This window comes from Hypanus sabinus, chromosome 4 (genome assembly GCF_030144855.1).
Source record: "Hypanus sabinus isolate sHypSab1 chromosome 4, sHypSab1.hap1, whole genome shotgun sequence".
In the NCBI taxonomy this organism is placed as follows: Eukaryota; Metazoa; Chordata; class Chondrichthyes; order Myliobatiformes; family Dasyatidae; genus Hypanus; species Hypanus sabinus.
The window spans coordinates 17,174,595-17,199,224 of NC_082709.1; the positions used below are offsets into that span (position 1 = coordinate 17,174,595).

At 39.2% G+C, this 24,630-nt stretch overlaps 1 protein-coding gene across 6 annotated transcripts in view; it reads right to left on the reverse strand.

Moving 5' to 3' along the window:
• pkp4 (plakophilin 4) overlaps positions 1-24,630 on the reverse strand; it is a 185,508-nt gene that overhangs the window by 142,425 nt on the left and 18,453 nt on the right. For 5 of the 6 annotated variants that reach the window (XM_059966500.1, XM_059966498.1, XM_059966499.1 and 2 more), the window contains exons 2-3: positions 6,376-6,474; positions 5,480-5,604 (exon numbers count right to left, since the gene is read on the reverse strand). In XM_059966500.1, coding sequence (XP_059822483.1) covers positions 5,480-5,530 — 51 coding nt within the window. In that variant the 5' untranslated portion in view covers positions 5,531-5,604; positions 6,376-6,474. The remainder of the gene's footprint in view (positions 1-5,479; positions 5,605-6,375; positions 6,475-24,630) is intronic. The other variant, XM_059966497.1, reaches the window with a different exon arrangement.

The following is a 24,630-nucleotide window of genomic DNA, read 5'->3' on the forward strand; positions in this document are numbered from 1 at the left end:
CGTTGACAGTGCTTCTCCCTATAGATGCTGCCTGGCCTGCTGCATTCCACCAGCATTTTGTGTGTGTTCCAATCACTCCACCAGTTTTAGTAATTGCTCTTATCAGTCCAATGTGCTTCAGATACCATTCATTAGAGCACTATGGAGATATGATTACCATAATCAAATGATTTGTTTATTTTCCAACTTGTGGACAAAATAGACTTAAGGATGTCTGTGAAAATGGAATCTGTTCATTAGGCAAGGAGAATCTATAATTGAAGCCACATACACAAAGCTACCTTCATCATTAACCTCTGCAACTTAAAAGGCAAATAACTTCCTTTGGTGTTACTCCTGTAAATGTATCAAAAATTCCCTATTAGTAAAACAGAAGAGCATTACACTTTGGCTTGTAGTAGGTTAAAGTAAATAGCATCAAGGACTTGTACCATTCAGTGCTGCAAAGCTAGGTCTGCAGTTACAAAGTTGGTGAACTATACAGTAAACAATGGTTAATAAAAGTTTACAGAAGAAAAACTAATGAGCTACTTCCAATAAAACAGGATCTTTTCAAGAAAAATGCGGAGAATGAAATCAAACTTGCATATTTGTTTTACTGTCAACTGTAGCAGTGAAGTCACGAAATTTGAATGGTAATTGAATTATCTTCACTTCAGTGAGTGCTAAGAATAAAACTACATATAGGGTATGAATAAATGTAGATGTTAAGTTTTCGGAGGTGGAGTAACAGAGTCAACACACTATTGATAATAATTTAGGGTTTTTTGTCAATGAGTTCCTTAACAAATTGAGATTTCTTTCACTTTTCTATTTGTAGTATCAAAATACAAACTGGGAGTATATTAAATGTAATGCTGCTATCCATTGAGATTATACAAGTAATAAAATAACTTAAACATGTTTCTTTGGAAATGAGATGTAAAAATTAATCGTAATTGATAACATCAGTAGCTGTGGTGTCAGATCTAAATCTCTGCTATTTTGAGACAATATCCACTCCAAGTGGATCACTTAATGAACTGGGCAAATTTCAGGGAAGTGCTTCTGGTGGCTGAAATTCAAAAAGATTTATAGTAAACCAGTTATAAAACACAAATCCATCAGGCATCACCCTAACTCGTCACAAAGAATTGATAGAATAGCATAAGAAAGTGCCCCATTTGATCATTAAAAAAGTCAAATCTCATTTTTAAGGCAGCAAGGGCAGAAACAGAAATCCCACACAAAACTTTGTTAATTTTTAAATTTTGCTTCTTTAAGTGGCATGAACAAATTCTTGCAGAAAAATACATGTGCTAAAGTAACCAATATTACATTCATAGATACGGCTTCCCAGAAATGAACTATGCAGTTCCTGGTGTTTTAAACTGGTATTTTGCCAAAATTGAAACGGCTTACACCCAAAAAAAAATAGATGCTACCATCAAATAAATTTAGCTGGTACTCTAATATTAATTGATAGTCAGATACAACAGCAAAACACAAGCGAAACAAATGTGTGAGTATATAAACAAATAGTTGGCACTAAGTTGCAGAATGCTTAAAAATGAAAAAATAATAATCACAAACATAGATATGAAATGAAAAGCAATGATAAACAGCTGGCAACAGAGCCAGAGAGCTCTTTGAAAAAGCCAGTTAAGATATTTTTATCCAGGTTGGATGAATATGGAGATTACACTGATTTTTTTTTCTCTAAATTTTCCTCCTAAATTTCCCCTGTCTTCCTCCAAGAAGTCTTAATTCCATTCCTCCCTAGGTTTTGCCAATCTGTAAAACTTTCCCTTTGAGGACAATCTGAAATGTTACCAAGTTCAGTTTCTTTTGATGCCATCTAAACCACTATGCACATCCATTTACTCAGTGTTTTTGTTTCACATTGTTCTTTATTCTTACTAAAATAGTACAAAATTATTAAACAAATTTTAGTTTGATCACATGGATCTTAAATTTCAAGTGGTATCATTTCATAATGCAATGCTCTTTTGTTACAAGCAAACAAAACAATGGTGATGTCAGTGCTCAGTATTTATGGACCAAAATAAAAAACCTGTTTGCAACTAACATTTAGATAATCCTTTGGCAGTTGACTAATAAAGTAAGAAATAAAAGTCAAATTGGAATCAGGAAGCATGCTAAAGATTAATAATCATTCTTCAAAAGTTTAGAAATTTTAGATCAGATGCTGCTTTATTCTATGACAATGCTAAAGCTAGCCCACCAAGCAAGATAATTTACTAATTCCTCTTTACTACGTTGAAGATCACCCTGCTTGAAATGACATATTAATTTTATGGATACAATTTTAACTGCAGGTCTCCATTATTCATTCCATTCTTTTACCGATAAATGTATTTTGTTTCCCCAAACTTTTTTAAAGTAAACTTTTTGCTTTACAATAGCTCAATGTACAATGGTTGCCTATGAAGGCTGGGATAATTAATTGAGCTGTTTAAATCACAATCTTCAGGCTGAGCATTATAAACACAAGAGAATGGAGAATTTCTACCAAATCCAAAAGGAGATGCTAAAAATCTACAAGGCCTGTATAAGAAGTGTAACAACACATGGGACAGCTATTGCTAATCCCCAACAATGCCTTGCATTCATGACAGCCAGGGTGTAGCACTGTGGCCTGCATCTGAACACTAAGTAATTGCACCACCCAATATAGCCCTATCTGGTCCTCACTGGCAGCCTCTGCACAATGCCTCATTGATACCCTCTATCATTATTTGACAGACACAGAAAAACACTGGTTAACAAGCTGAAAAGTGACCAATAGTATAACAACTTTATTCATAAAAATATTATTCTTTGGAACATTCTCAAAAACTATCTGAAGCACAAACCTCAAATGCTGCAAGTTTCTTTTAAAATTCAGTTTAAAGAAATCCATTTCAGAAGATGCTCTCCAGAGCTGAGTATGTCAAGTTAAACAAGATTGCTTCAGGTTCTGTAAATTATGGATGCAGACTAAATTTTAGGGAAGTGCTATTTTGATCACTTTCAAATGAATTGGAATGGAGAATAGTTAGGAATAATTCTGGCAATTAGCTCAGTCGAAGCAAACCACTCCCACCTTACTGTAGTGGTTGCATTACATTCCTAGAAAACCGTTATTTTCTATAACGTGAACCCACTGTTCTCCATTAACTCCCATATTATAAACAAACATGCATTTTTACAAGATGTTGTTTTCCCCTATATTACACCATTCTAATCAGATGACAAAGTGATCCACAAACAAGAGACACTTCCGTCCATGGCCTCCTCTACTGCTGCAAGAGACCACACTCAGGTGTGAGGAGCAACACCTTGTACTCTGTCTGGGTAGCTTCCAACCTGATGGCATAGACCATAAGACATGGGAATAGAATTAGGCCATTCGGCCCATCAAGTCTGCTCCATCATTCTATAATATCTGATCCCAGATCCCACTCAACCCCATACATTCGCCATATCCCTGACCGTTCAGGAAACGATCAACTTCCGCTTAAAATATACCCACGGATCCGGCCCCCACCTCAGTCTGTGGCAGAGCATTATACAGATTCACAACTCTCTGGCTAAAAAGATTGCTCCTTATCTCTGTTTAAAAGATTACCCCTCAATTTTGAGGCTGTACCCTCTAGTTCTGGATACCCTCACCATAGGAAACATCCTCTCCACATCCACCCTATCTACTCCTTTTCAATACAGGCTTCCCCCGCATTCCAAAGGTAGACCTTTCCTATGAAACTGTTTGTAAACCGAAATGCCGTAAAGCGAAGAAGCAACTACCATTAATTTATATGGGAAAAATTTGAGTGTTCCCAGACCCAAAAAAAAACCTAGCAAATAACACATAAAACCTAAAATAACACTAACATATAGTAAAAGCAGGAATGATATGATAAATATACACCCTATATAAAGTAGAAATATTGTAGGTACGGTGTAGTTTCACATATCAAAATTGGCACGTACACGCATGTGTGAACAACTGCCCACACAAGGCTTCATGGTCATTGTAGTCTTTCTCGGGTAAACACACGTATAAAGCAGGCGTCTTTTTTTCGTAAAAGTGAAAATCCTCTTTGGTTTGCGAAAACAGGTACTAATGTAGGTCTTTTGTAACAGCGAGTTGTTGTAAAGTGAACGTTCGAAAAACGGGGGACACCTGTATTCTGTTGGTTTCAATGAGATGTTCCCCCCTCCCCAAATTCTTCTAAATTCCACTGAGTACAAGCCAAACGCTCCTTATATGTAAACCCCTTCATTCCCGGAATCATCCTTGTGAACATCCTCCAGACGGTCTCCAATGACAACACAACATTTCTGAGGTATGGGGCCCAAAACCCCTGACAATAACATGAACATAGATTTCTCGAAGTTCCACTAACTGCACCCCCCCGGCCATTCAGCTTACCCATTTCTCTCTCACCTCGTCTCCTTACCTGCCCATCACCTCCTTCTGGTAATCTTCCCCCTTCCCTTTCTTCCATGGTCTTCTGTCCTCTATCAGAATTTCCCTTTTCCAGCCATTTATCACTTTCACTAACCAACTTCCTAGCTCTTTACTTCACTCCCCTCTCTCCCAGTTTCACCATTCACCTACCACCTTGTACTTCTTCCTCCATACCCCCCCCTTTTACACTGACTTCTCCCCTTCCTCTCCAGTGCTAATGAAGGGTCCTGGTCTGAAATGTCAACTGTTTACCTTTTTTCATAGATGCTGTCTGGCCAGCTGAGTTCCTCCAGCATTTTTGTGTATGTCAAATGTGACTGCCATTTAATTTAATATTCAACATTAACATTAGATTTAGGGATAAACAAATCTTGAGCAAAAGAAACAAATGTCAATTTTTAGTTTTAATCACCCTCATTGCATTCTTTGGCAAGGCATTTCTCTGACGTGCAAGGCTAATTGGGATAGAAACGTGAAGAAAGGTGGTGTAGGAGATCAGTAGGGTTAAGGGTTAAAACAGTGATTTTGTGTAAGTGGTAAAAGGCAGAGGGACTACTTTAAGGAGCTGACCATGGCTACTGCAGCTCTCCACAATGCAGCCAGAGACAATACTTTAAAGATTAAGAGTGTGTTGTTCATACCCTTGGACTAGAGGAGGTACAGCAGAGGAGCCTGGCTGTGACTGCCAACACAATTGATACTATATCCAAATCTTATTGCCTCACTACTGGAAGACCAAAAACAGACTGAATTTAGTTTTTCACAAGAGTGAATTTTATTCTACATCTCACAACTTTGGGTAGTCACTTGTGAATTCTCAGGGATGAGTTTCTGTAATCTGAATGGCTGCAAATGCAGGCAGGTGTGGGGGGCGGGGAGGTTCACCTGCACTTAATAGTTCATCAGTTCAGTATTTACAGAACTGTATAATTCAGGAGATGATAAAGCAAGAATGTTAAAAATCAAGCATTGCCTTTATGCTTAGAACTAAATGAAATTAATCAAAATTGTACACAACTATCATACCTGTTCTTTGACTGAAGCCAAAATGGTGGTTGCTGTAGTCTCAGACTCCATTCCTAGATGAGTGGGAGGCTTCCCACATGGGAAGCAGCCCCTATTCCATCAATCCAAAGTTGCTGACATGTTCCCTAAAAATTAAGAAACATTAATTCTTTAAAAAGATTATTTCCCTGGTAATCAGAACTCAATAAGCATATTATTTCTAAACAGCAATTCAATTGATTAAAAAAGCAGATTTCCCCCTTCTTTCATAGTTGTTTCACTCTAAACACATTTGAGTAAACCATAACAAGCTAAAGATATTTGTATACCTTCCCAGGAAGGTCTACTATGATGGACCTTTATAGCCTGCACTCATGACCTCTTCTTGTTATTTCATGTACTCTTTTCCCAGTATACTCAATTCCTTTACAGAATGCATGTCTCACCACAAACATCAGGACCTCTTTCCCATCCCCTAAAGCCCAGTTTGTGGTAACCAGCCACCAACATGAACAAAAGCAGTTCATCTTGTGAAATTATGACATTGCCCGAAGATTCCAGTACAGAATACCCATTATGTTTTTTTGAAGTGAGGTTAATGAATGATTTATAGGGAAATTTGCAGGTAATTGTGTTTGTACATATCTATGTGGAGATAAGAGCCTGCAGGTTTGATTAGCCACCATTTAACATGACAGGTAACTGCAGTACAAGTTGTTGTTGATTCAAATTGCAGTCAGAATGAAGTGGATCAACAAGTGATGAATTGGCACCAACAGGTTGCGACGTACTAAAGGGTGTTGAACTCCAACTGATACTGATCTTATAATCATTCAAGCAAGAAGTGAACAATTCCATGGCATTCCTGACCTGCTTTCTGGAAAAGGCTATGGAGATATGGTAGGCATGTGACTTACCACGAGATACCAAGACTCGGACCTGCTCTTGTTGTTGCAGTCTTTGGAGGGGAGTAAATGACGTGAAATTGCTGAACTACTCGGCTGCTGAGGCAGCATCTGCAGAGAGAAAAGCAGTATTATAGTTTCAGCTTTATGACCTGAATCACAAGTGATGATAATCAGCTCTGATGAAAACTCCTCCAGCTGACTGCTTCACTAAGTACTTTAAATATTCTGGTTTTTTAAAAAATATTTCAGGTTTCCAGCATCTGTAGTATTTTGCTTTCATAAGGCTGGCATTTAGCTTCTGGTTGATAATGATCTCCTTTGGATATTAGGGGATTAAATGATGGTAATGCCATGGAATATCAGGAGGTATAAATTCTTTTTGATTACTACAATTCTTTGGCACTTGGGACACTTATTATTTATCTCTCAAATCCAAACTGTCTACATAGTGGTGCAACTCCTTCAAGATGCCAATACAAATTGTGTCTAATCACAAGTGAGCAACCTTACTTCCAATGCAGAGTCATTGATGAGGCAGGCCAACTTGAGGTACTTCCAGAGTCAAGACAGCCAACAACCACAACCCATCTTTCATCTGAGAACATGAATCTTACTAGTGAAGAACTTTCACCTTGTTTCCCATTTAACAACAGGTTTTGCAAGGGCTCTTAGATCACCTGTCACAATCAAATGCTATTGCAAAGACATTGATCATCTCCTTTGAATCCAGACCTTATACCCAAATTTTCAGTGATCAGTTGTTAAATGTTGACAAGCAGGTGACTGAGAATAAACACTCTATATCACAATCAACATCACATTTTATCAATAAGATATAGTCTAAATTTCTTTTGTTGATAGAACAGAACTAATTTTCCTTAGTGCAGGTGCTGGAATTACAATTATACAGATTAAAGCTAACAGTGCATAATCCAGGGATCTATTTCTACAGCAGTATAGATTATCAAATGCCCGGGTGTTGCTTTTTGACAACATGGAAGTGAAGTAAATTATCTTCAGGTGTGATTTCATTCAAAGGCCAAGAAGATTTATCCCTGAAGACTTCCAGATGAAGATGAATGCAGGCCTATCTTTGGAACTCAAAGACTGGGCCATTTGATCATTTGGATGATATGCATGTTCCTGTGCTAATAACTATAGTTATTAACCTCCAAAGACAACCAGATGAATTAGTACTGCAGAAGTAAGGCAGTCAAGTTATTTGGTTAATTCGCTAGCTCCAGACCCTAGAATGTCCTGCCACAGATAACAGGCTGCCCACACTCTACTGGGAAGCATTGACCCCCGCCTTATTTGCTTCTGAGACATTGCACCTTCAGTCCTGATATAGCAATGTCATCTTCAAAATCTTCCAAATCTAACAGCAGATTAAAGTCCCTTCCCAGGCTAAGATCCATGCTCTGATTACACAAACTTGGCTCAAACACACTAGCCATATTGTCTGTGAACCCAACACTAGATTCCCAAAACAAATTCAGTATTCTGAGCACCATCACTAGAAGAGATTCCCAGATGAATGTGGGAATCAAAAAAAAAAGATTCCAAATTTCTTGTGGCCACTCAAATTGGGAGGTCAATATTTATTCTGGCACCAAGAACTCATGTCTCTTTGTTTGCAGAACACCAATGAAAAAAGGCAGAGGTGTCCATCTGCCACTTTACATACTCCCTGCATCACCTGTGATTGTAAGCAGCTATACTGTTGACCAACTGCTTCCTCAAAATTCCAAAAAAATCATCTCTGTTAATGTTGCCCTACTTAGTATTTATTTGGAGATAACAGTGTGGAACAGGCCCTACCCACCCTACAAGCCACACCACCAGCAACCCACCAACTTCACCCTAAACGAAACATGAGACAATTTACAATGGCCAATTAATCTACTAACTTCATCTTTGGACTGTGGAAGGAAACCAGAGCATGCAGAGGAAACCCATGCATTCATGGGAAAATAATAAACTTCTTAAAGATGATGTCATAATTGAACTTTGATACCGAGCTGCAATAGTGTCATCATGTTAATCACTACACTGCCACGACAATCAATTGCTGATTACTTCCAGTAAATCTTCTGAGGTTTTGTTTTTTCACATCAAAATGCCATTCATTTGGAGTGGATGAAAAAATAGGTAACTTCTATAGATTGTTCATTCATTTATGATTTATACATAAATTTACGCATTTATAATAAACATTGCTATCATTTCTATCAATCTGTTTTTCCCAGTGAATCTTTTCCTTCAACATTTCTGATAATAAAATGCTAGACTCAAAGGACTGGGACAGCAGGGAGGAGGTCAGAGGAAGGCAAGTAAAGTTCTTAGTTTTAATCGTTCAGCATTTACCATGGCGCTCCTACCTAATTAATTGGAACAAAGCTGTGATATACGCACTAACCGATAAGGCCAAAACAATTTAAAAGTATTTCTAATCATCACATTTAGTCTGGATTCCAGAGTTATTTTGTTTAATAACTTCAAATATTGTTCAAAGGCTCTGCAAGTCCAAAAGTTATAAAAAGGAAACTATTAATAAACTGAATTTGATACTTGAAAGGGTAAAACCAAATTGCTCTTTGTTCATATTATGGTATTACAAAAAGTAAATTAATTTCACATTCTAATAGTACCTATAGTTAAATATTTCTCTGTATTAGTCATAGCAATGTGAATTTTGCAATTGCAGAGAACCATAGCTTTGTCACTCACCCTGCTTAGGGAGCAGCAAAAGAGGGATAGGCAGTAGAAAAACTAGCAGAAGTTGCTCAAGACTGACGTTAATAGTTCAGGTGTTATAACTTGTCAGAGCATTTCCTTTTAAACACAGCACTTTATATATATTAGTCATTTATTACATGTCCATTTCAGAACGCAATACTATTTTATTTCAACCTTGACTCATCATGTGATTGAGCAATTGGGTGCAGTCAAATTGTGAGATGACTATGATCGTAAATTTTTCATCCGTTCAGTACAAACTTTTAACCAATTGAAACTCAAGATAACATTTTAGTGATAGGACCAGCAGAGAGATTCCCACTGTCTCTAGATACTCAGCCAGTAGCCAAGTGTTAAAGAAGTGGATTGAAGAATCTAAAGTCAGAAAAATAGTACACAGAAACAGGCACCTCAGCCCACCTAGTCCATGCCAAGTCATTTAAACTGCCTACTTCCATCGACCTGCATCAGTACCATAGCCCTCCATACACCTATCATCTATGTACCTATCCAAACTTCCCTTAAACATTGAAATCCAGCTCACATTCACCATTTAAGTTGGCAGCTTGTTCTATATACTCATGATCCTTCGAGTGAAGTAGTTACCTCTCATGATCCCCTTAAACTTTTTACCTTTCACCCTTAACCTATGACATCTAGTAGCAGTCCCACCCAAACTCAGTGGGAAAAAAAGACTGCTTGCATTTACCCTACTTATACTCCTCAATTTTGTATACCTCTGTTAAGTCTCTTCTCAATCTTCAACATTCTAAGGAATAAAGTCCTAACCTATTCAAGCTTTCCATATAACTCAGGTTCTCCAGACTTGACAAAAACCTTGTAAATTTTCTCTGTCCTCTTTCAATCCTATTGACATCATTCCTGTAGATGGGTGACCAAAATTGTACACAGTACTCCAAATTAGGCCTCACCAATGTCTTATACAACTTCAACGTCCCATCTCCTATACTTGATACTTTGACGTAAAGGCCAATGTGCCAAAAGCTTTCTTTAAAACTCTATCAATCTGTGACGCGACTTCCAATGAATTCTCGATTTGTTTTCCCAGATCCCTTTGCTATACCGCACTCCTCAGTGCCCAACTGTGCAAGACCTAACCTGGTTGGTCCTACTGAGTGCAACGCCTTGCACTTATCTGCATTAAATTTCATCTGCCATTTTTCAGCCCAAATTCTCTAAGCATCCATAGTTACCACGTTCAAATTCCAAGGTTACAAAATGAACATTAGGAAAAACAGCAATTCACTGCCATCTCTTCAGCTCATTCGGATTTATATTCCAAGTCAGAGTTTAGTGGAACTATTTTTCTCCATCCTATGGACCCTTCCTTTTCCAGTTCCTTTTCTACTTCTGATCTGCTACTGGTAAACTTCACCAAACATCACCAGTTCATAAATTTCCTTGGCATTTTACATGGATCTCTTGGACATTTCCTTAAAATGAAAATGAAAACAAAAATAATCTGTAGATATTGTAAATCTGAAATTGATGGAAACATTGAAGTTCTGACAAAGGCTTCCAGACACTAAGCATTTCACTTTTCACAGATGCTTCCTGACTTGGAATATTTAAGAGCATTTGTTTTTAAATCTCTGAACAATTTCCTGTTATATGATGTTCATTTTATGCAAGCTTCTATCATGCAATACCACTGTCATCCTCTAATTACTTTTCAGACCTGACCAGTTGCTGTACTTCACTTACCTTTGAACCTCAGGAACAGTTCGATCCAAATTTTAGAATATGGGTCCTCCTCCTCCTAGTTAGCATTCAATAGTTGCCCACAGAATATCAAAGCATTGGTCGTTATTTGGACAGGCGGTCAAACACCTTTTCAGCAAGTTCTCTGGTCTATTTTTCAGACTTTTTCCTTCCTAGCATGTTACCCCTGAAAGCTCTGTGTGAACTTGTCCTTTCCACCTCAAATCATCTGTGGTATTAAATCTCTCTCTATTTGCACAGCCTAACTTGCCAAGAAATTCCAGAAGCCACTATTTCACAATATTTGACACTAACAATCCTTAATAGATATTCCCTATTTATTCCTCTCCCAAATTCTCTGTAAATTAATTCATTTTGTCTTTGCCAGTTTTAACAAAGGGACTTCAGCCTGAAATGTTATACATACTTCTTCCATATTCTGGTTGATTAGAGTGCTTCCAGCACTTTAAGATTTAGTACTGTACATAATAATTGCCTGCATTACTAAGTATCTTCCATTTCAACCAATTAAAAATCTGAAACTGTATTCTCTATATAGTTTTCTTCTTAAATCTCTATGGAACTTTGAGTTACCATGAGAAGAGAATTTCTGACCAAGAATGCGACAAGTGGCCCAAAGATTATTCAAACAAACAGTCTAAAAAAAATAGTTCCACATTTATTGAAATAGGAACAGTGTGTTCGGAATCTGTCAATTACTTTCTTATTTAGCAATAGCAACAATAATGATATTAGATCTATTCAACTTCAGAACTGAAGAACTACCTAATACTCAAATGTTTCCATCACTGCCAGGAAAACCCAGTCATCCAGTACAGTTTGCTGAACATTTAGATAGCTTGCAAAGTACACTATACATGGAGGATTACTTGAGCTACAAGATCTGAACAGAAAACCTAGACAGCACATGTTGTACAACAGAATATGATCTACCTTAACTGTTTGGCAAATTAATAAATTGCCTGGTGTTCCAGTAACAAGCAATTTGGACCACAGAACTATTCTTCTCAGTTTCTGGGTTGGGCAAGTTTTAACATCTTCCTACCTAATCATATCCCAGATAAATAGAATTTTTTTGGGCTATGAATTTCAACATAAGCTTTCTATCTGCATTCAGTGTCTGCTTAGGCCCTAACTGCCAGAGGACTTTCCTTGTCAGCTCAAGATGAAAACCCAGAAAAAAAATAAATAGACAGCAATTACATCTAGCAATCAGACAAATTAACACCAGCATTACCAAGATTACATTTTCTATGCATGCACACACTTGTACTGACAAGATTGGCTCTCAGAAAATGACAAGTTACATTTCCTTGGCCTAGATCCTAACAAAGGCTTTAAAATTCAAGAAAGAAGAGGGGAATTTAGTACAGCTGTTTAAATTCAGGATTTTTATTCAAGGAGACTGTCAATGAACAGAATAAATTTCTAGAACTATTGAAAAAAGATTATGCCTCAAACATCACTTTCCCTTCACCATTAAGGTACCAAGACCCCTCAGAACTGAAACATTCAATCCCAAGTGATACTTTACTGACTTTCTCTGCAACTTCACCAGTGTAAGTATAACTTTCTCATTGCATGACAACTGAAATTCTATCCAATCCTGTCTGAGGGAGAACCTGAAGTACAGTAATGAGGTATATATAGCAAGATTATACAGTTTAAGGGAAGGTTAGAGGCTTGAAGGGATTGGAAGAGGTATTCTTTCTCCCAGAGGGAGAATGGCTGGAATCTGGAACACAGTGCTTGAAGGAGTCATTGAGCAGAGGCTCTCACATTTCAAGATTCAAGATGGTTTAAATGTAATTTCCAGTACGCAGGTAAAGGGAAAAGACATAATTGTTACTCTGGATCTGATGCAGCACAAAAAAAGCACAATAAGAACACAATAATTTAAAAAACTCAATAAATATAAATATATAGCTTACACACATAGATTGATTGTATGTCCATAAAGTGATGCTTGACACAAGGTGACTAACAGAAAAAGATAAAAGTACTGTAGTGATGGCTGGGTGGAGGGTGAAATGTGGAGGGGTGGGGGTAGGTTAGTGGATGGAGGTGTTGATCAGAAGTACTGCTTCAGGAAAGTATAATCAGCCCTCCTTATCCACGAATTCCGCACGCACAAATTCAACCAACCGCGAACTGAGAAAACCCGAAGTGCTCTTTCAGCACTTGTTGTTCGAGCATGTACACTTTTTTCTTTTATTATTCCCTAAACAATGCAGTATAACAACTATTTTACATAGCATTTACATTGTATTAGGTATTATAAGTAATCTAGAGATGATTTAAAGTATACGAGAGGATGTGCGTGGGTTATCGTGGATCAGGATCGAAATAAACAGGAAGTTCTCTTACTAAGTAAGTCGGAACAGGTACATCCAGTATTATTTAGTGTCAGTTAGTCAAACGTTTATCTTATATAGTATATATTTTACCTTTCTATGCATATAAGACACATAAGAAAGTATGTTTCAGCGCCGGGCTTGGGAACTTCTTCCCAAGTTCAATCCAGTGACAGACCACTATTGAGTGTGCTCTCCACCATGCCGGGTTGATGTGAGGATCAAAAACCCAAAACCCCAAAACCCAATAATTAAACCACTGCATTGATTAGTAATAATTGTAGCTTTCATCAGTGCACAGCCTTTCTCACTTTATCCATTAAAATTGTTCCGATCGTTGACTAACTGTAGCCTAACGCTTTTCCAATGACTGATGGTGTTTCACCTCTTTCCGATCACTTTATTACTTCCACCTTATTTTCAAACACGATCGTGATTATTTTCATGAACAGAAACACTGCGGATTCAGATCTCTGCTGCTGGGTCCTAATGTCCACCGCACCGAAACAGGTTAAATAAGGTCTGGGGTTCCGTTGGGTCCTGAGGTCCACTGCATTGAGACAGATTGAATAAGGGACTTAGAGCATCCATGAATTTTGGTATCCACGAGGGGGCCCGGAACCAATCCCTTGCAGATAAGGAAGGCTGACTGTAATTGTTTTTAAGTCTGGTGGTCCTGGCATGGACATAACTCAGGACCATTTGATACATTTACAGACCAAATATCTGCATAACTCAACTGAATATATTCAAGCTCCACAGGTATATGGGTAGATAATTTCAAAGATTAACAGTCTTTGAAGAAATTTATCTTCAATGAATAACTCCTTTATCTAAAATAATGACCGCCCTAGTTCCAAATTCCTTTGTTGGGGGGGGGGGGGGGTGGAGAAACATGTCCATTATTAAAGACCTCCAGCACCCAGAGCATGCCCTTTTTTCCACTGTTACCATCAGGTAGAAGATATAGAAGCCTGAAGGCACACACTCAGCGATTCGGGAACAGCTTCTTCCCCTGTGCCATCCAATCCTGAATGGACTTTGAAGCTTTGGACACTACCTCACTTTTAAAAAATATAAAGTATTTCTGTTTTTGCACATTTATTAAGAATCTATTCAATATGTAATTAATTTACTTGCTTATTTATTATGTTTTATTCATTATTATTTTTCTCTTTCTGCCAGATTATGTATTGCATTGTACTGCTGCTAAGTTACCAAACTTCACATCACATGCTGGTGATAATAAACCTGATTCTAATTCTATCTTGTTAAATCCTGTCAGGACCTATGCTTTAATAATCACCTCGCATTATTTTAAACCCCAGTCCATTAGCTTTTTCTATCAACCAGCTAAGACCAACTGCTTACATCCCAGGATTCAGCTGAGTGAGAATTACTAATGGAACACTAGTTAACAAATTTTGAAACCAAACACGAATGTCAACCTCCAGGCGTGATTCACATCAGTGCCAAAAAAATTCACGTATTGTGTGCATTGCCAGCACCATTGTTCATCTTTTCAACTTGTCTATGGACATTGACACAGAGAGCACACCATCCTCTGAATGTCTGTTTAGATGGGGTGGAGTTTGTTATGTGTGTTCAGGAAGGTTTCTTGATAAGCCTATGTATGTAGATAAGCCTACAAGAGGAGAGACTGTACTTGATTTGGTATTTGGAAATGAACCTGGTCAGGTGTCAGATCTCTCAGTGGGAGAGCATTTTGGAGATAGTGATCATAATTTTATCTCCTTTACAATAGCATTGGAGAGAGATAGCAACAGACAAGTTAGAAAAGTGTTTTAATTGGAGTAAGGGGAATTATGGGGCTATCAGGCAGGAAATTGGAAACAGATGTTCTCAGTGAAAAGTACAGAAGAAATGTGGCAAATGTTCAGGGAATATTTGTGTTGAGTTCTGCAAAGGTACGCTCCAATGAGACAGGGAAGTTATGGTAGGGTACAGGAACTGTGGTGTACAAAGGCTGTAGTAAATCTAGTCAGGAAGAAAAGCCTACAAAAGGTTCAGAGAGCTAGGTAATGTTAGAGATCTAGAAGATTACAAGGCTAACAGGAAGGAGCTTAAAAAGGAAATGAGGAGTGCCAGAAGGGGCCATGAGATGGCCTTGGTGGGCAGGATTAAGGAAAACCTCAAGGCATTGGACAAGTATGTGAACAGCAAGAGGATAAGATGTGAAAGAATAGGAGTTATCAAGTGTGACAGTGGGAAAGTGTGTATGGAACCAGAGGAAATAGCAGAGCTATTTAATGAATACTTTACTTCAATATTCACTATGGAAAAGGATCTTGGTGATTGTAGTGCTGACTTGTAGCAGACTGATAAGCTTCAGCATGTAGGTATTAAGAAAGAGGATTTGCTGGAGGCTTTTACACAACCCAGGCTACTGTGGGAGGCGAGGGAGGAGATTGCTGAGCATCTGGCGATGATCTTTGAATCATCAATGGGGACGGGAAAGGTTCCGGAGGATTGGAGAGTTGCTGATGTTGTTCCTTTATTCAAGAAAGGGAGTAAAGATAGCCCTGGAAATTATAGACCAGTGAGTCTTACTTCAGTGGTTGGTAAGTTGTTGGAGAAGATCCTGAGAGGCAGGATTTATGAACATTTGGAGAGGTATGAAATGATTAGGGATAGTCAGAATGGCCTTGTCAAGGACAGGTCATGCCTAACGAGCCTGATTGAATTTTTTTTTTTTGAGTCTGTGACTAAACACATTGATGAAGGAAGAGCAGCAGATGTAGTGTATATGGATTTCAGCAAGGCACTTGATAAGGTACCAACGCAAGGCTTATTGAGAGAGTAAGGAGGCATGGGATCCAAGGGGACATTGCTTTGTGGATTCAGAACTGGCCTGCCCACAGAAGGCAAAGAGTGGTTGTAGAAGGGTCACATTCTGCATGGAGGTCGGTGACCAGTGGTGTTCCTCAGGGATTTGTTTTGGGACCCTTACTCTTCGTGATTTTTATAAATGACCTGGATGAGGAAGTGGAGGGATGGGCTAGTAAGTTTGCTCATGACACAAAGATTGGAGGTGTTGGGGATAGTGTGGAGGGCTGTCAGAGGTTACAGCGGGACATTGATAGGATGCAAAACTGGGCTAAGAAGTGGCAGATGGAGTTTAACCCAGATAAGTGTGAAGTGGTTCATTTTGGTAGGTCAAATATGAAGGCAGAATATAGTATTAATAGTAAGACTCTTGGCAGTGTAGAGAATCAAAGGGATCTTGGGGTCCGAGTCCATAGGACACTCAAAGCAGCTGTGCAGGTTGAGTCTGTGGTTAAGAAGGCATACAGTGTATTATCCTTCATTAATCGTGGAATTGAATTTAAGAGACAAGAGGTAAATTGCAGCTATATAGGACCCTGGCCAGACCCCATTTGGAGTACTGTGCTCAGTTCTGGTTGCCTCACTACAGGAAGGATGTGGAAGCCATAGAAAGGCAGACAACACACACACAAAAGCTGGTGGAATGCAGCAGGCCAGGTAGCATCTATAGGAAGAAGTAGAGTCGACTGGTGTGATATATTGCGTCTGGTGCTCCCAGTGCAGCCTTCTATATATTGGTGAGACCCACTGCAGACTGCGAGATCGTTTTGTTGAACACCTACGCTGTCTGCCAGAGAAAGCAGGATCTCCCAGCCGCCACACATTTTAATTCCACATCCCACTCTGATATGTCAATCCATGGCCTCCTCTACTATCAAGATGAAACCACACTCAGGTTGGAGGAACAACACCTTATATTCCGTCTGGGTAGCCTCCAACCTGATGGCATGAATATTGATTTCTCTAACTTCCATTAATGCCCCTCCTCCCCTTCTTACCCCAATTCCTTATTTATTTATTTATTGTTGTCCTATTGTTCCCCCCCCCCCCTTTTCTCTCTCTGTCCCTCTCACAATCACTCCTTACCTGCTCTCCATCTTCCTTTGGTGCTCCCCTCACCCTTTCTTTCTCCCTAGGCCTCCTGTCCCACGATCCTCTCCTTTCTCCAGCTCTGTATCCCTTTTGCCAATCAACTTTCTAGCTCTTAGCATCATCCCTTCCCCTCCTGTCTTCTCCTATCATTTCAGATCTCCCCCTCTCACTTTCAAATCTCTTACTATATCTTCTTTCAGTTAGTCCTGACGAAGGGTCTCAGCCCAAAACGTCGACTGTACTTCTTCCCATAGATGCTGCCTGGTCTGCTGCATTCCACCAGCATTTTGTGTGTGTTGCTTGAATTTCCAGCATCTGCAGATTTCCTCATAAAAGGGTGCAGAGGAGATTTACAAGGATGTTGCCTGGATTGGGGAGCATGCCTTATGAAAAAAGATTGAGTGAACTCGGCCTTTTCTCCTTGAAGCAACAGAGGATGAGAGATGACCTGAGACATGGGAGGTATATAAGATGATGAGAAGTACTGATCGCGTGGATAGTCAGAGGCTTATTCCCAGGGCTGAATTGGCTGCTGCAAGAGCACACAGGTTTAAGGTGCTGGGGAGCAAGTACAGGGGAGATGTCAGGGGTAAGTTTTTTTACTCAGAGAGTGGTGAGTGCATGGAATGGGCTGCCGGCAATGGTGGTGGAGGCAGATACAATAGGATCTTTTAAGAGACTTTTGGATAGGTACATGGAGCTTAGAAAAATAGAGGGCTAGAGGTAAACCTAGTAATTTCTAAGGTAGGGACATGTTCAGCACACCTTTGAGAGCCGAAGGGCCTGTATTGTGCTATAGGTTTTCTATGTTTCTATCCATCATTCAGGCAAGTGGGAATACACTTATCTGATTACATTCACAACCAAACTCTAGACTGAAAACAAACACTCCAATTATTTACACTAAATGCTAGAGGAACTCAGCAGGCCAGACAGCATCTATGGGAAAAAGGTAGTCAATATTTCTCCTGCTTATCCCAGCAATTCCTCGAAGCCTCACCTTTTGGGTTCTTTTCTGATTTTCATTCACACTTTGGATACATTGAGCTCTAACTGTACAACTTCTTGTTCTAACTCACTGCCTATTAACTGGATCAGAATTTTTCTTCCCATGTAAACATTTCTGAAAATATTATGACCCAACAATGCACTTGCAGTAGAAAGATGTCTTTGACAAACACCTTATCTTCGTTTCAGATTTCCTTAACCTACAGTTTCGTGAGAACATCCATAGCACACATAAGCAATTTGTTTCATCCATATCTGAATTCATACTAAATTCCCTTTACCCTTGATCTACACTAGCTCCAAGTTAGTCTAGAGCATTGGTTCCTAAAGCAGGCAATATTGACCCCTTTGGGGACGGTGGATGTTTCTAAAGATAAAGGGAGTGGCAGGGGGCAAGGGGCAGCTCAGTAGAAAGGAGAAGATTTGAGGGAAATACAGGCTTAATATAAGAAATTAATTATTTATTATAAGCACTGGATTCTCAGTCCTCAATTGATTACAATATTGTGTAATTATCTCATCTCTTGCTAGCCCACCATTCTCTTGGACTTAGCTTGAAGCACGTTATAGCTGTTGAAAACCAACATGACACTTCTATATTTGGTATATGAGAAATCTGCACTAAAAAGGAAGTGTTATTTCTGGGTCTGACACACACATTATTGCCATTGACTACTATAGTACAGTGTTAGCTTGGAGGATTCCCACACTTTAATCAGAGTGATGCAATTCCTGTGAATTATGGTAATGGCGTTCAATAGCATATAGTTCAGAATCTGCCCTTTTGAATGGCCTTGACTGCGTTTCTCTAGCTCTTGGCCCAACTGATGTATCTTCAAGCAGAATCAGGTTTTGCTTGAGCTATTATGCCATCATAATATTCTCATTTATTGATTGCAGTGCTTGAGGTTGGACTTAAACAATAGACAATTGACCATGGTCGTTTATCCAAAACGACAATGGCAGCAGCAGCCCAGCATCAAGCAATCAACAGCAGTCAATGTGTCTGATGTGTGAAAAAGCTTCCACCCTGCCCCCTCCCCCCCCCCCCCCGAGGCACTGAAACCGTCCAGGCTCCTTGAACATTTGAAGAGAAAACACTCTGATAGAACAAACAAGAACTTTACTTATTTTTAGACACTTCATGAAAACTTGCAGAAGCATTAAAACATTTCAAAACACACTTGCTAGCACTTAACAACGGAAGTGTGATGGTTTGCATGCTTCATACAACATTGCATTGTTCATTGCTAAATCTGGAAAGCCCCATATAAATGGAGAAGAGCTGATTTTGCCAGAAGCAAGGGAGATTTGAAGTATGGATTTGGACAAGTCACCAGTCCAAATAATTAAAGTGATTCTGCTAGGCAACAGCTTTGTTCAAAGACAGACAGATAAAATGTCAGATGTTTAAAACACATAGTGCAACATACTTAGAACAATAGAATTTGTTCTGTGGTTGGACGAGTCAACTTTGTCGGGCAACAAATCTTTGCTTCTTGGTTATGTTTGCTTCATAAAAGATGAAAGCATGAGTTGTTATTGCAAGGGGACTAAAAGTAGATATATCTAGAGGGAAGTCAACATTTCAGGTTGTAGAGCAATTTTTCAAAGGAAAGGATATTCTGCTCACCAACATTCTTCCTTGTGTAATGGATGGGACGCCATCAATGACAGAACATCACCACGGAGTCATTACTTTCTTGAAAAAGGTGTACGGTATATTTACCATTCATTATGTAATTCGCAGACATCTTGTCACAGAAAAACCTAAGTGATCAGCTGCACAAATCATTAATTACTGTTATCAGAGGTAAATGAAATCAAGGCCCATGCTCTCAATTCTCAATCAGAGCTGTGTTTTGAGAATAACAGAGCTGGAATACTTGCTGTTGCACACAGAAGTCAGATGGCTCTCAAAAGGAAATTGCCTGAGATGCCTTTTTGCAGTTCTTCAAATAGTTTTTATCACAGTTTCAAGTCTTGAAAACTTCATTCAGTAATCAACTGAAAAATATTAAGGCATACCATTGCTTATTTGTCAGAATTATTCGCAAAGTTTAATGAAATCAATCTTCAATTGCAATGAAATTATGTGAATCTTATCAGAGTCAAAATCAGTCATCTCCACATTTCTATCCAAGTTAACCCTATTTAAAACACTGGCAGTCATGACCTTTTCCAATTTCCAGGCCTCTCTGAATTGGAAGAGAAAGAAAGAATACCAGATGATGATCTTCAAGTGTATATTGTGCCTATCCGGGTAAGCCACCACAAGACATGTCAGAGAATTTTCAGGATCTCTTCCGGATCCAAATTCCAGATTGGGTAATAAATCCATTGTTGAACATTCGCAATGAGGAATTAACAGGAAGGATGGAGGAAGAACTGATCTCTCTACAAAATGATTCTGAACTGAAGCCAACATTCAAAATAATTCATGTCAAGACTTTTGGTTGCAGCAATCTCTGAATGTTCTCCTGCACTGTGCAAAGTCAAATTTTCCTTATTGCCTGTCCAACAATCATATTCAGTGGAGAACAGTTTCAATGAAGTTGCCCAACTTCACTCAAAGCAACGTAACAGACTACAAACTACTGAACATGGGGATGTGAGACTCCTGTGTGACCTTCAGCCTAACGTTGAGAAGCTGATATCGCTGCAACACGTCTATCCATTTCAATCAAAGGTGAAAAAGCAATAAAATAGTGAACAGTTGGACTACAACATAATTGTTGATGAAAATCGTTTTCACTGTAAGAATTTTTTTTAGATATAAATTTCAATATTTTTGCAATTATTTGTTGCTGCTTTCAATTTGTAGTTTCTATCTTCTTCCACTGTATTGCAAGTCAAATTTCTTAACTTTTTATGTAATTGCCTGAGGATGTGGTCTGGAGCCAAAATCTTGGAACCACTGGTCTAGATTAAAACAGCACAGAAACAGGTCTTTTAGTTCAGCTGACCAATACCAACTAAAACATCTTTCTTGCAAACAAGAGAATCTGCAGATGCTGGAAATCTGATCAACACACACAAAATGCTGAAGGAACTATGGAAGAAAGAAAAAGTGGAGAGGAAGAGCACCAGAGGGAGGTGATGGGTGGGTAAGGAGATAACATGAGAAAGGGACAAGGGGATGGGCAATGGTGAAGGTGGGGGGGAGGCATTACTGGAAGTTTGAGAAATCAAAGTTCATGCCATCAGGTTGGAGTCTACCCAAAGAAGGCATTGTTCCTCCAAGACACTGTGTGGCCTTATACTGAGAGTAGAGGAGGCCATGGATAGAGGTATCAGAATGGGAATAGGAAGTGGAATTAAAATGGGTGGCCACTGGGAAATTCCGCTTGTTCTGGCAGGTGGAGTGTAGATGCGTTGATGAACTGGTCTCCCAATAAGAAACAGGTTTATTATCCCCAGCATGTGACGTAAAATTTGTTGAACTTAGCAGCAGTTCAACATATAATATAGAAGACAAAAAGTAAATCAATTACAGTATACATATATTTAATAGATTAAAAATTGTGCAAAAACAGAATTATTGTATATTAAAATAGTGAGGTAGTGTCCAAGGGTTCAATGTCCATCTAGGAATCAGATGGCAGAGGAGAAGACTCTGTTCCTGAATCGCCGAGTGTGTGTGCCTTTAAGCTTCAGTTCCTCCTACCTGACGGTAAGTGAGAAAAGGGCATGTCCTGGGTGCTGGAGGTCCTTAATAATGGACGCTACCTTTATGAGACACCAGTCCCTGAAGATGTCCTGGGTACTTTGTAGGCTAGTACCCAAGATAAAGCTGACTAGATTTACAACCCTCTACAGCTGCTATTGGTCCTGTGCAGTAGCCCCACTCCCCATATGAGACAGTGTTGCAGCCTGTCACAGAATGCTCTCTACGGTACATCTACAGAAGTTTTTGAGTGTATTTGTTGACATGCCAAATCTCTTCAGACTCCTAATACCATTGTAGCCCACTGGTAAGCCTCAGGCTCGCTCAGCTCGCTTCCGTCTAGGGAGAGCAGCCTTCAGCCCCACCAAACTGGGTAATCAGCTTGTGTAGATGCTATGTGATGTCCCCACCATGCCAAATAACAGACAGTATACCATATGCGATTAAATGATTACACTTTATAGATTGCACTGGAACTATGTACTTAATAGAGATACAATATAAAAGGAAAAGTAAAAGGAGCCAAACTTATCAAAGTTCAACCACTTCATGCACAACCGTTGGAGCTCAGTTAACAATGTCTTCTTGCCACCATTCGATCCCCTCCGACCTCCTTGACCCACCACCTGGGACCAACCATGGTGGTCGACCAGACACTCCACACGAATCTGTCCTCGTCTCCTTTCCTCGCCAAAAACCCTGGGCCTCAGACCCCCCGCTCAGGGTCCGTTCTGTCGCCCAGCTCTCAACATTGCGTCTTCTCCATCTAACCCCCTCGCGCCGTCTCCCCAAAAGTCCGTGCAACACTAGCTTACAGACCCACAAGAAAGAATAACAGCTATCCCAATTGGTTAACAAATGAATACAATTATCAGGAATTATAACACAAACAGAGAAAGCTCTCTCTCACCAGTTAACATAACAAAGAGGCAATTTATTAGCCTTAGCAGTAACATAAAAGAAGAAACCCCTTACACCATCGTGTTGGGTCTCACCAATATACAAGAGGCCACACAAGGAGCACCAAACACAGTACATGACCCCAACAGACTCACAGGTAGCGACGTCTCACCTGGAAAGACTGTTTGGGACCCTGAATGGTAGTGAGGTAGGGGCAGGGATAGGGGTAGGTGTAGCACCTGTACTGCTTGCAAGGCTAAGTGCCAGGAGGGAGATCAGTGGGGAGCATTCTAGTTATGCACTCCCTAACACTAGAAAAACATTTTAGCCATACCCCTCATGATTTTATAAACTTTCAAGTCACCCCTCGTTTCTCCTATGCTCCAAAAAAAAAACATCCAGCACAGCCAACCACTCCTCAAATCTCAAGCCCTCCCTTCCAGGCAGCATACTTAAACCTCGTCCGCCAACTTGATAGTTTTTCCTGTGACAGGTTAATCAAAATTAAACAATACTCCAAATTTGGCCTCACCAACAACTTGTGTAACTGAAACATAGTTTCCTTACTCCTAAACTCAGTGCCCTGAGTGATGAAGACCAGCATCCACACTTCCACTCCTGGGTTGCTCTACTCCAACAATATTTATTCACTGATAGGGTCTACCCTGGTTTGACTGCCCATAATGCACCACCTTACACTTATCCAAGTTGGAATCCATTGGAATTCCTCAGCCCATCTCCCTAAAATATAAAAATCTCTTTGTAATTCATGTAACTTGCTTCATGATCAACAAAACCCTCATTTATAACCAAATAGTTTCCATGCACAATGGATAAGTGGTCACACACTGATCCATGGGGCACTCCACTAGCTGCAGATCTCTCGTCAGAGAGTCAACCATCACCCTTTGCTTCCCATCAAATCAATCTCAATTATTGTTGCTAATTCCACCCTGAATCCCACGTGACCCAACCTTTCAGGACCTTGTCAATGACATATAAACAGTAGTATCCTATCTTCAAGCTTAACTTCATTAACTTAATCAATGCTTACCTCAAAATTCTTTATTTTATTTTAAATCCTCCCAGGACTTTGTTCATCTCTGTAACCTCCTCCATTCTGTTGAAATTCTCCAATCGCCAAAATCTGGGCGCTCCTCTAACACTGGTGCTCTGGGCATCTAATTTTTTGGTGACAGTCTATGTACTTTCAGGTGCCAAGGCAAAAATTCTGAAATTCTATGTTTAAAACCTCCCTGCTCAAAACCTACTTCTTTGACAAAAAATGTTGTTCACCCATCCTATTTATTCAAATGGTTCAGAGTAAAATTTTGCTTAATGACACTGAGGTGTATATTAAGATGTTTTAAAGTGTTATAGTAAGTATTTTATTAAACTCAATCTAATCTAAATCACAATTCAATAATCTACTAGTCTTAGATATCAAAGTCTACAAAAAAGGAATACATTGCCACAGAAATAAATTCTACTAATATCCTTACCAGCAAAACACATCGCAACATTATCCCATTTTATATTGTATGAAAAGCATTAAAATCATGCTGAAACAGTGAACCATCATCTCCAAAAATTGCATAAACCAATTCTCTTAACTCAACCCCAGCAAACATTTTCCAATCACCAATTCATTCAGGATTTCTAGGAAAAGCAGTAAGTTAGAATATGAGATTCTGAATTTGGTAATGGCATGCTAATATCTGCAGACACACTGCAAGAATGGAAAGACACATCAAGAAAGGACGCAATACAAATATCTCAACACATTCATTTATAACACTACTACACCATGAGCATTTACAAATCCAAGACTAAAATTTTACCCCAAAGTACACCTGTCAAAATTTAATTCTTGAGACTAAATAGAAAAAGTGGTGCAAGGAAAAGATGTAACAA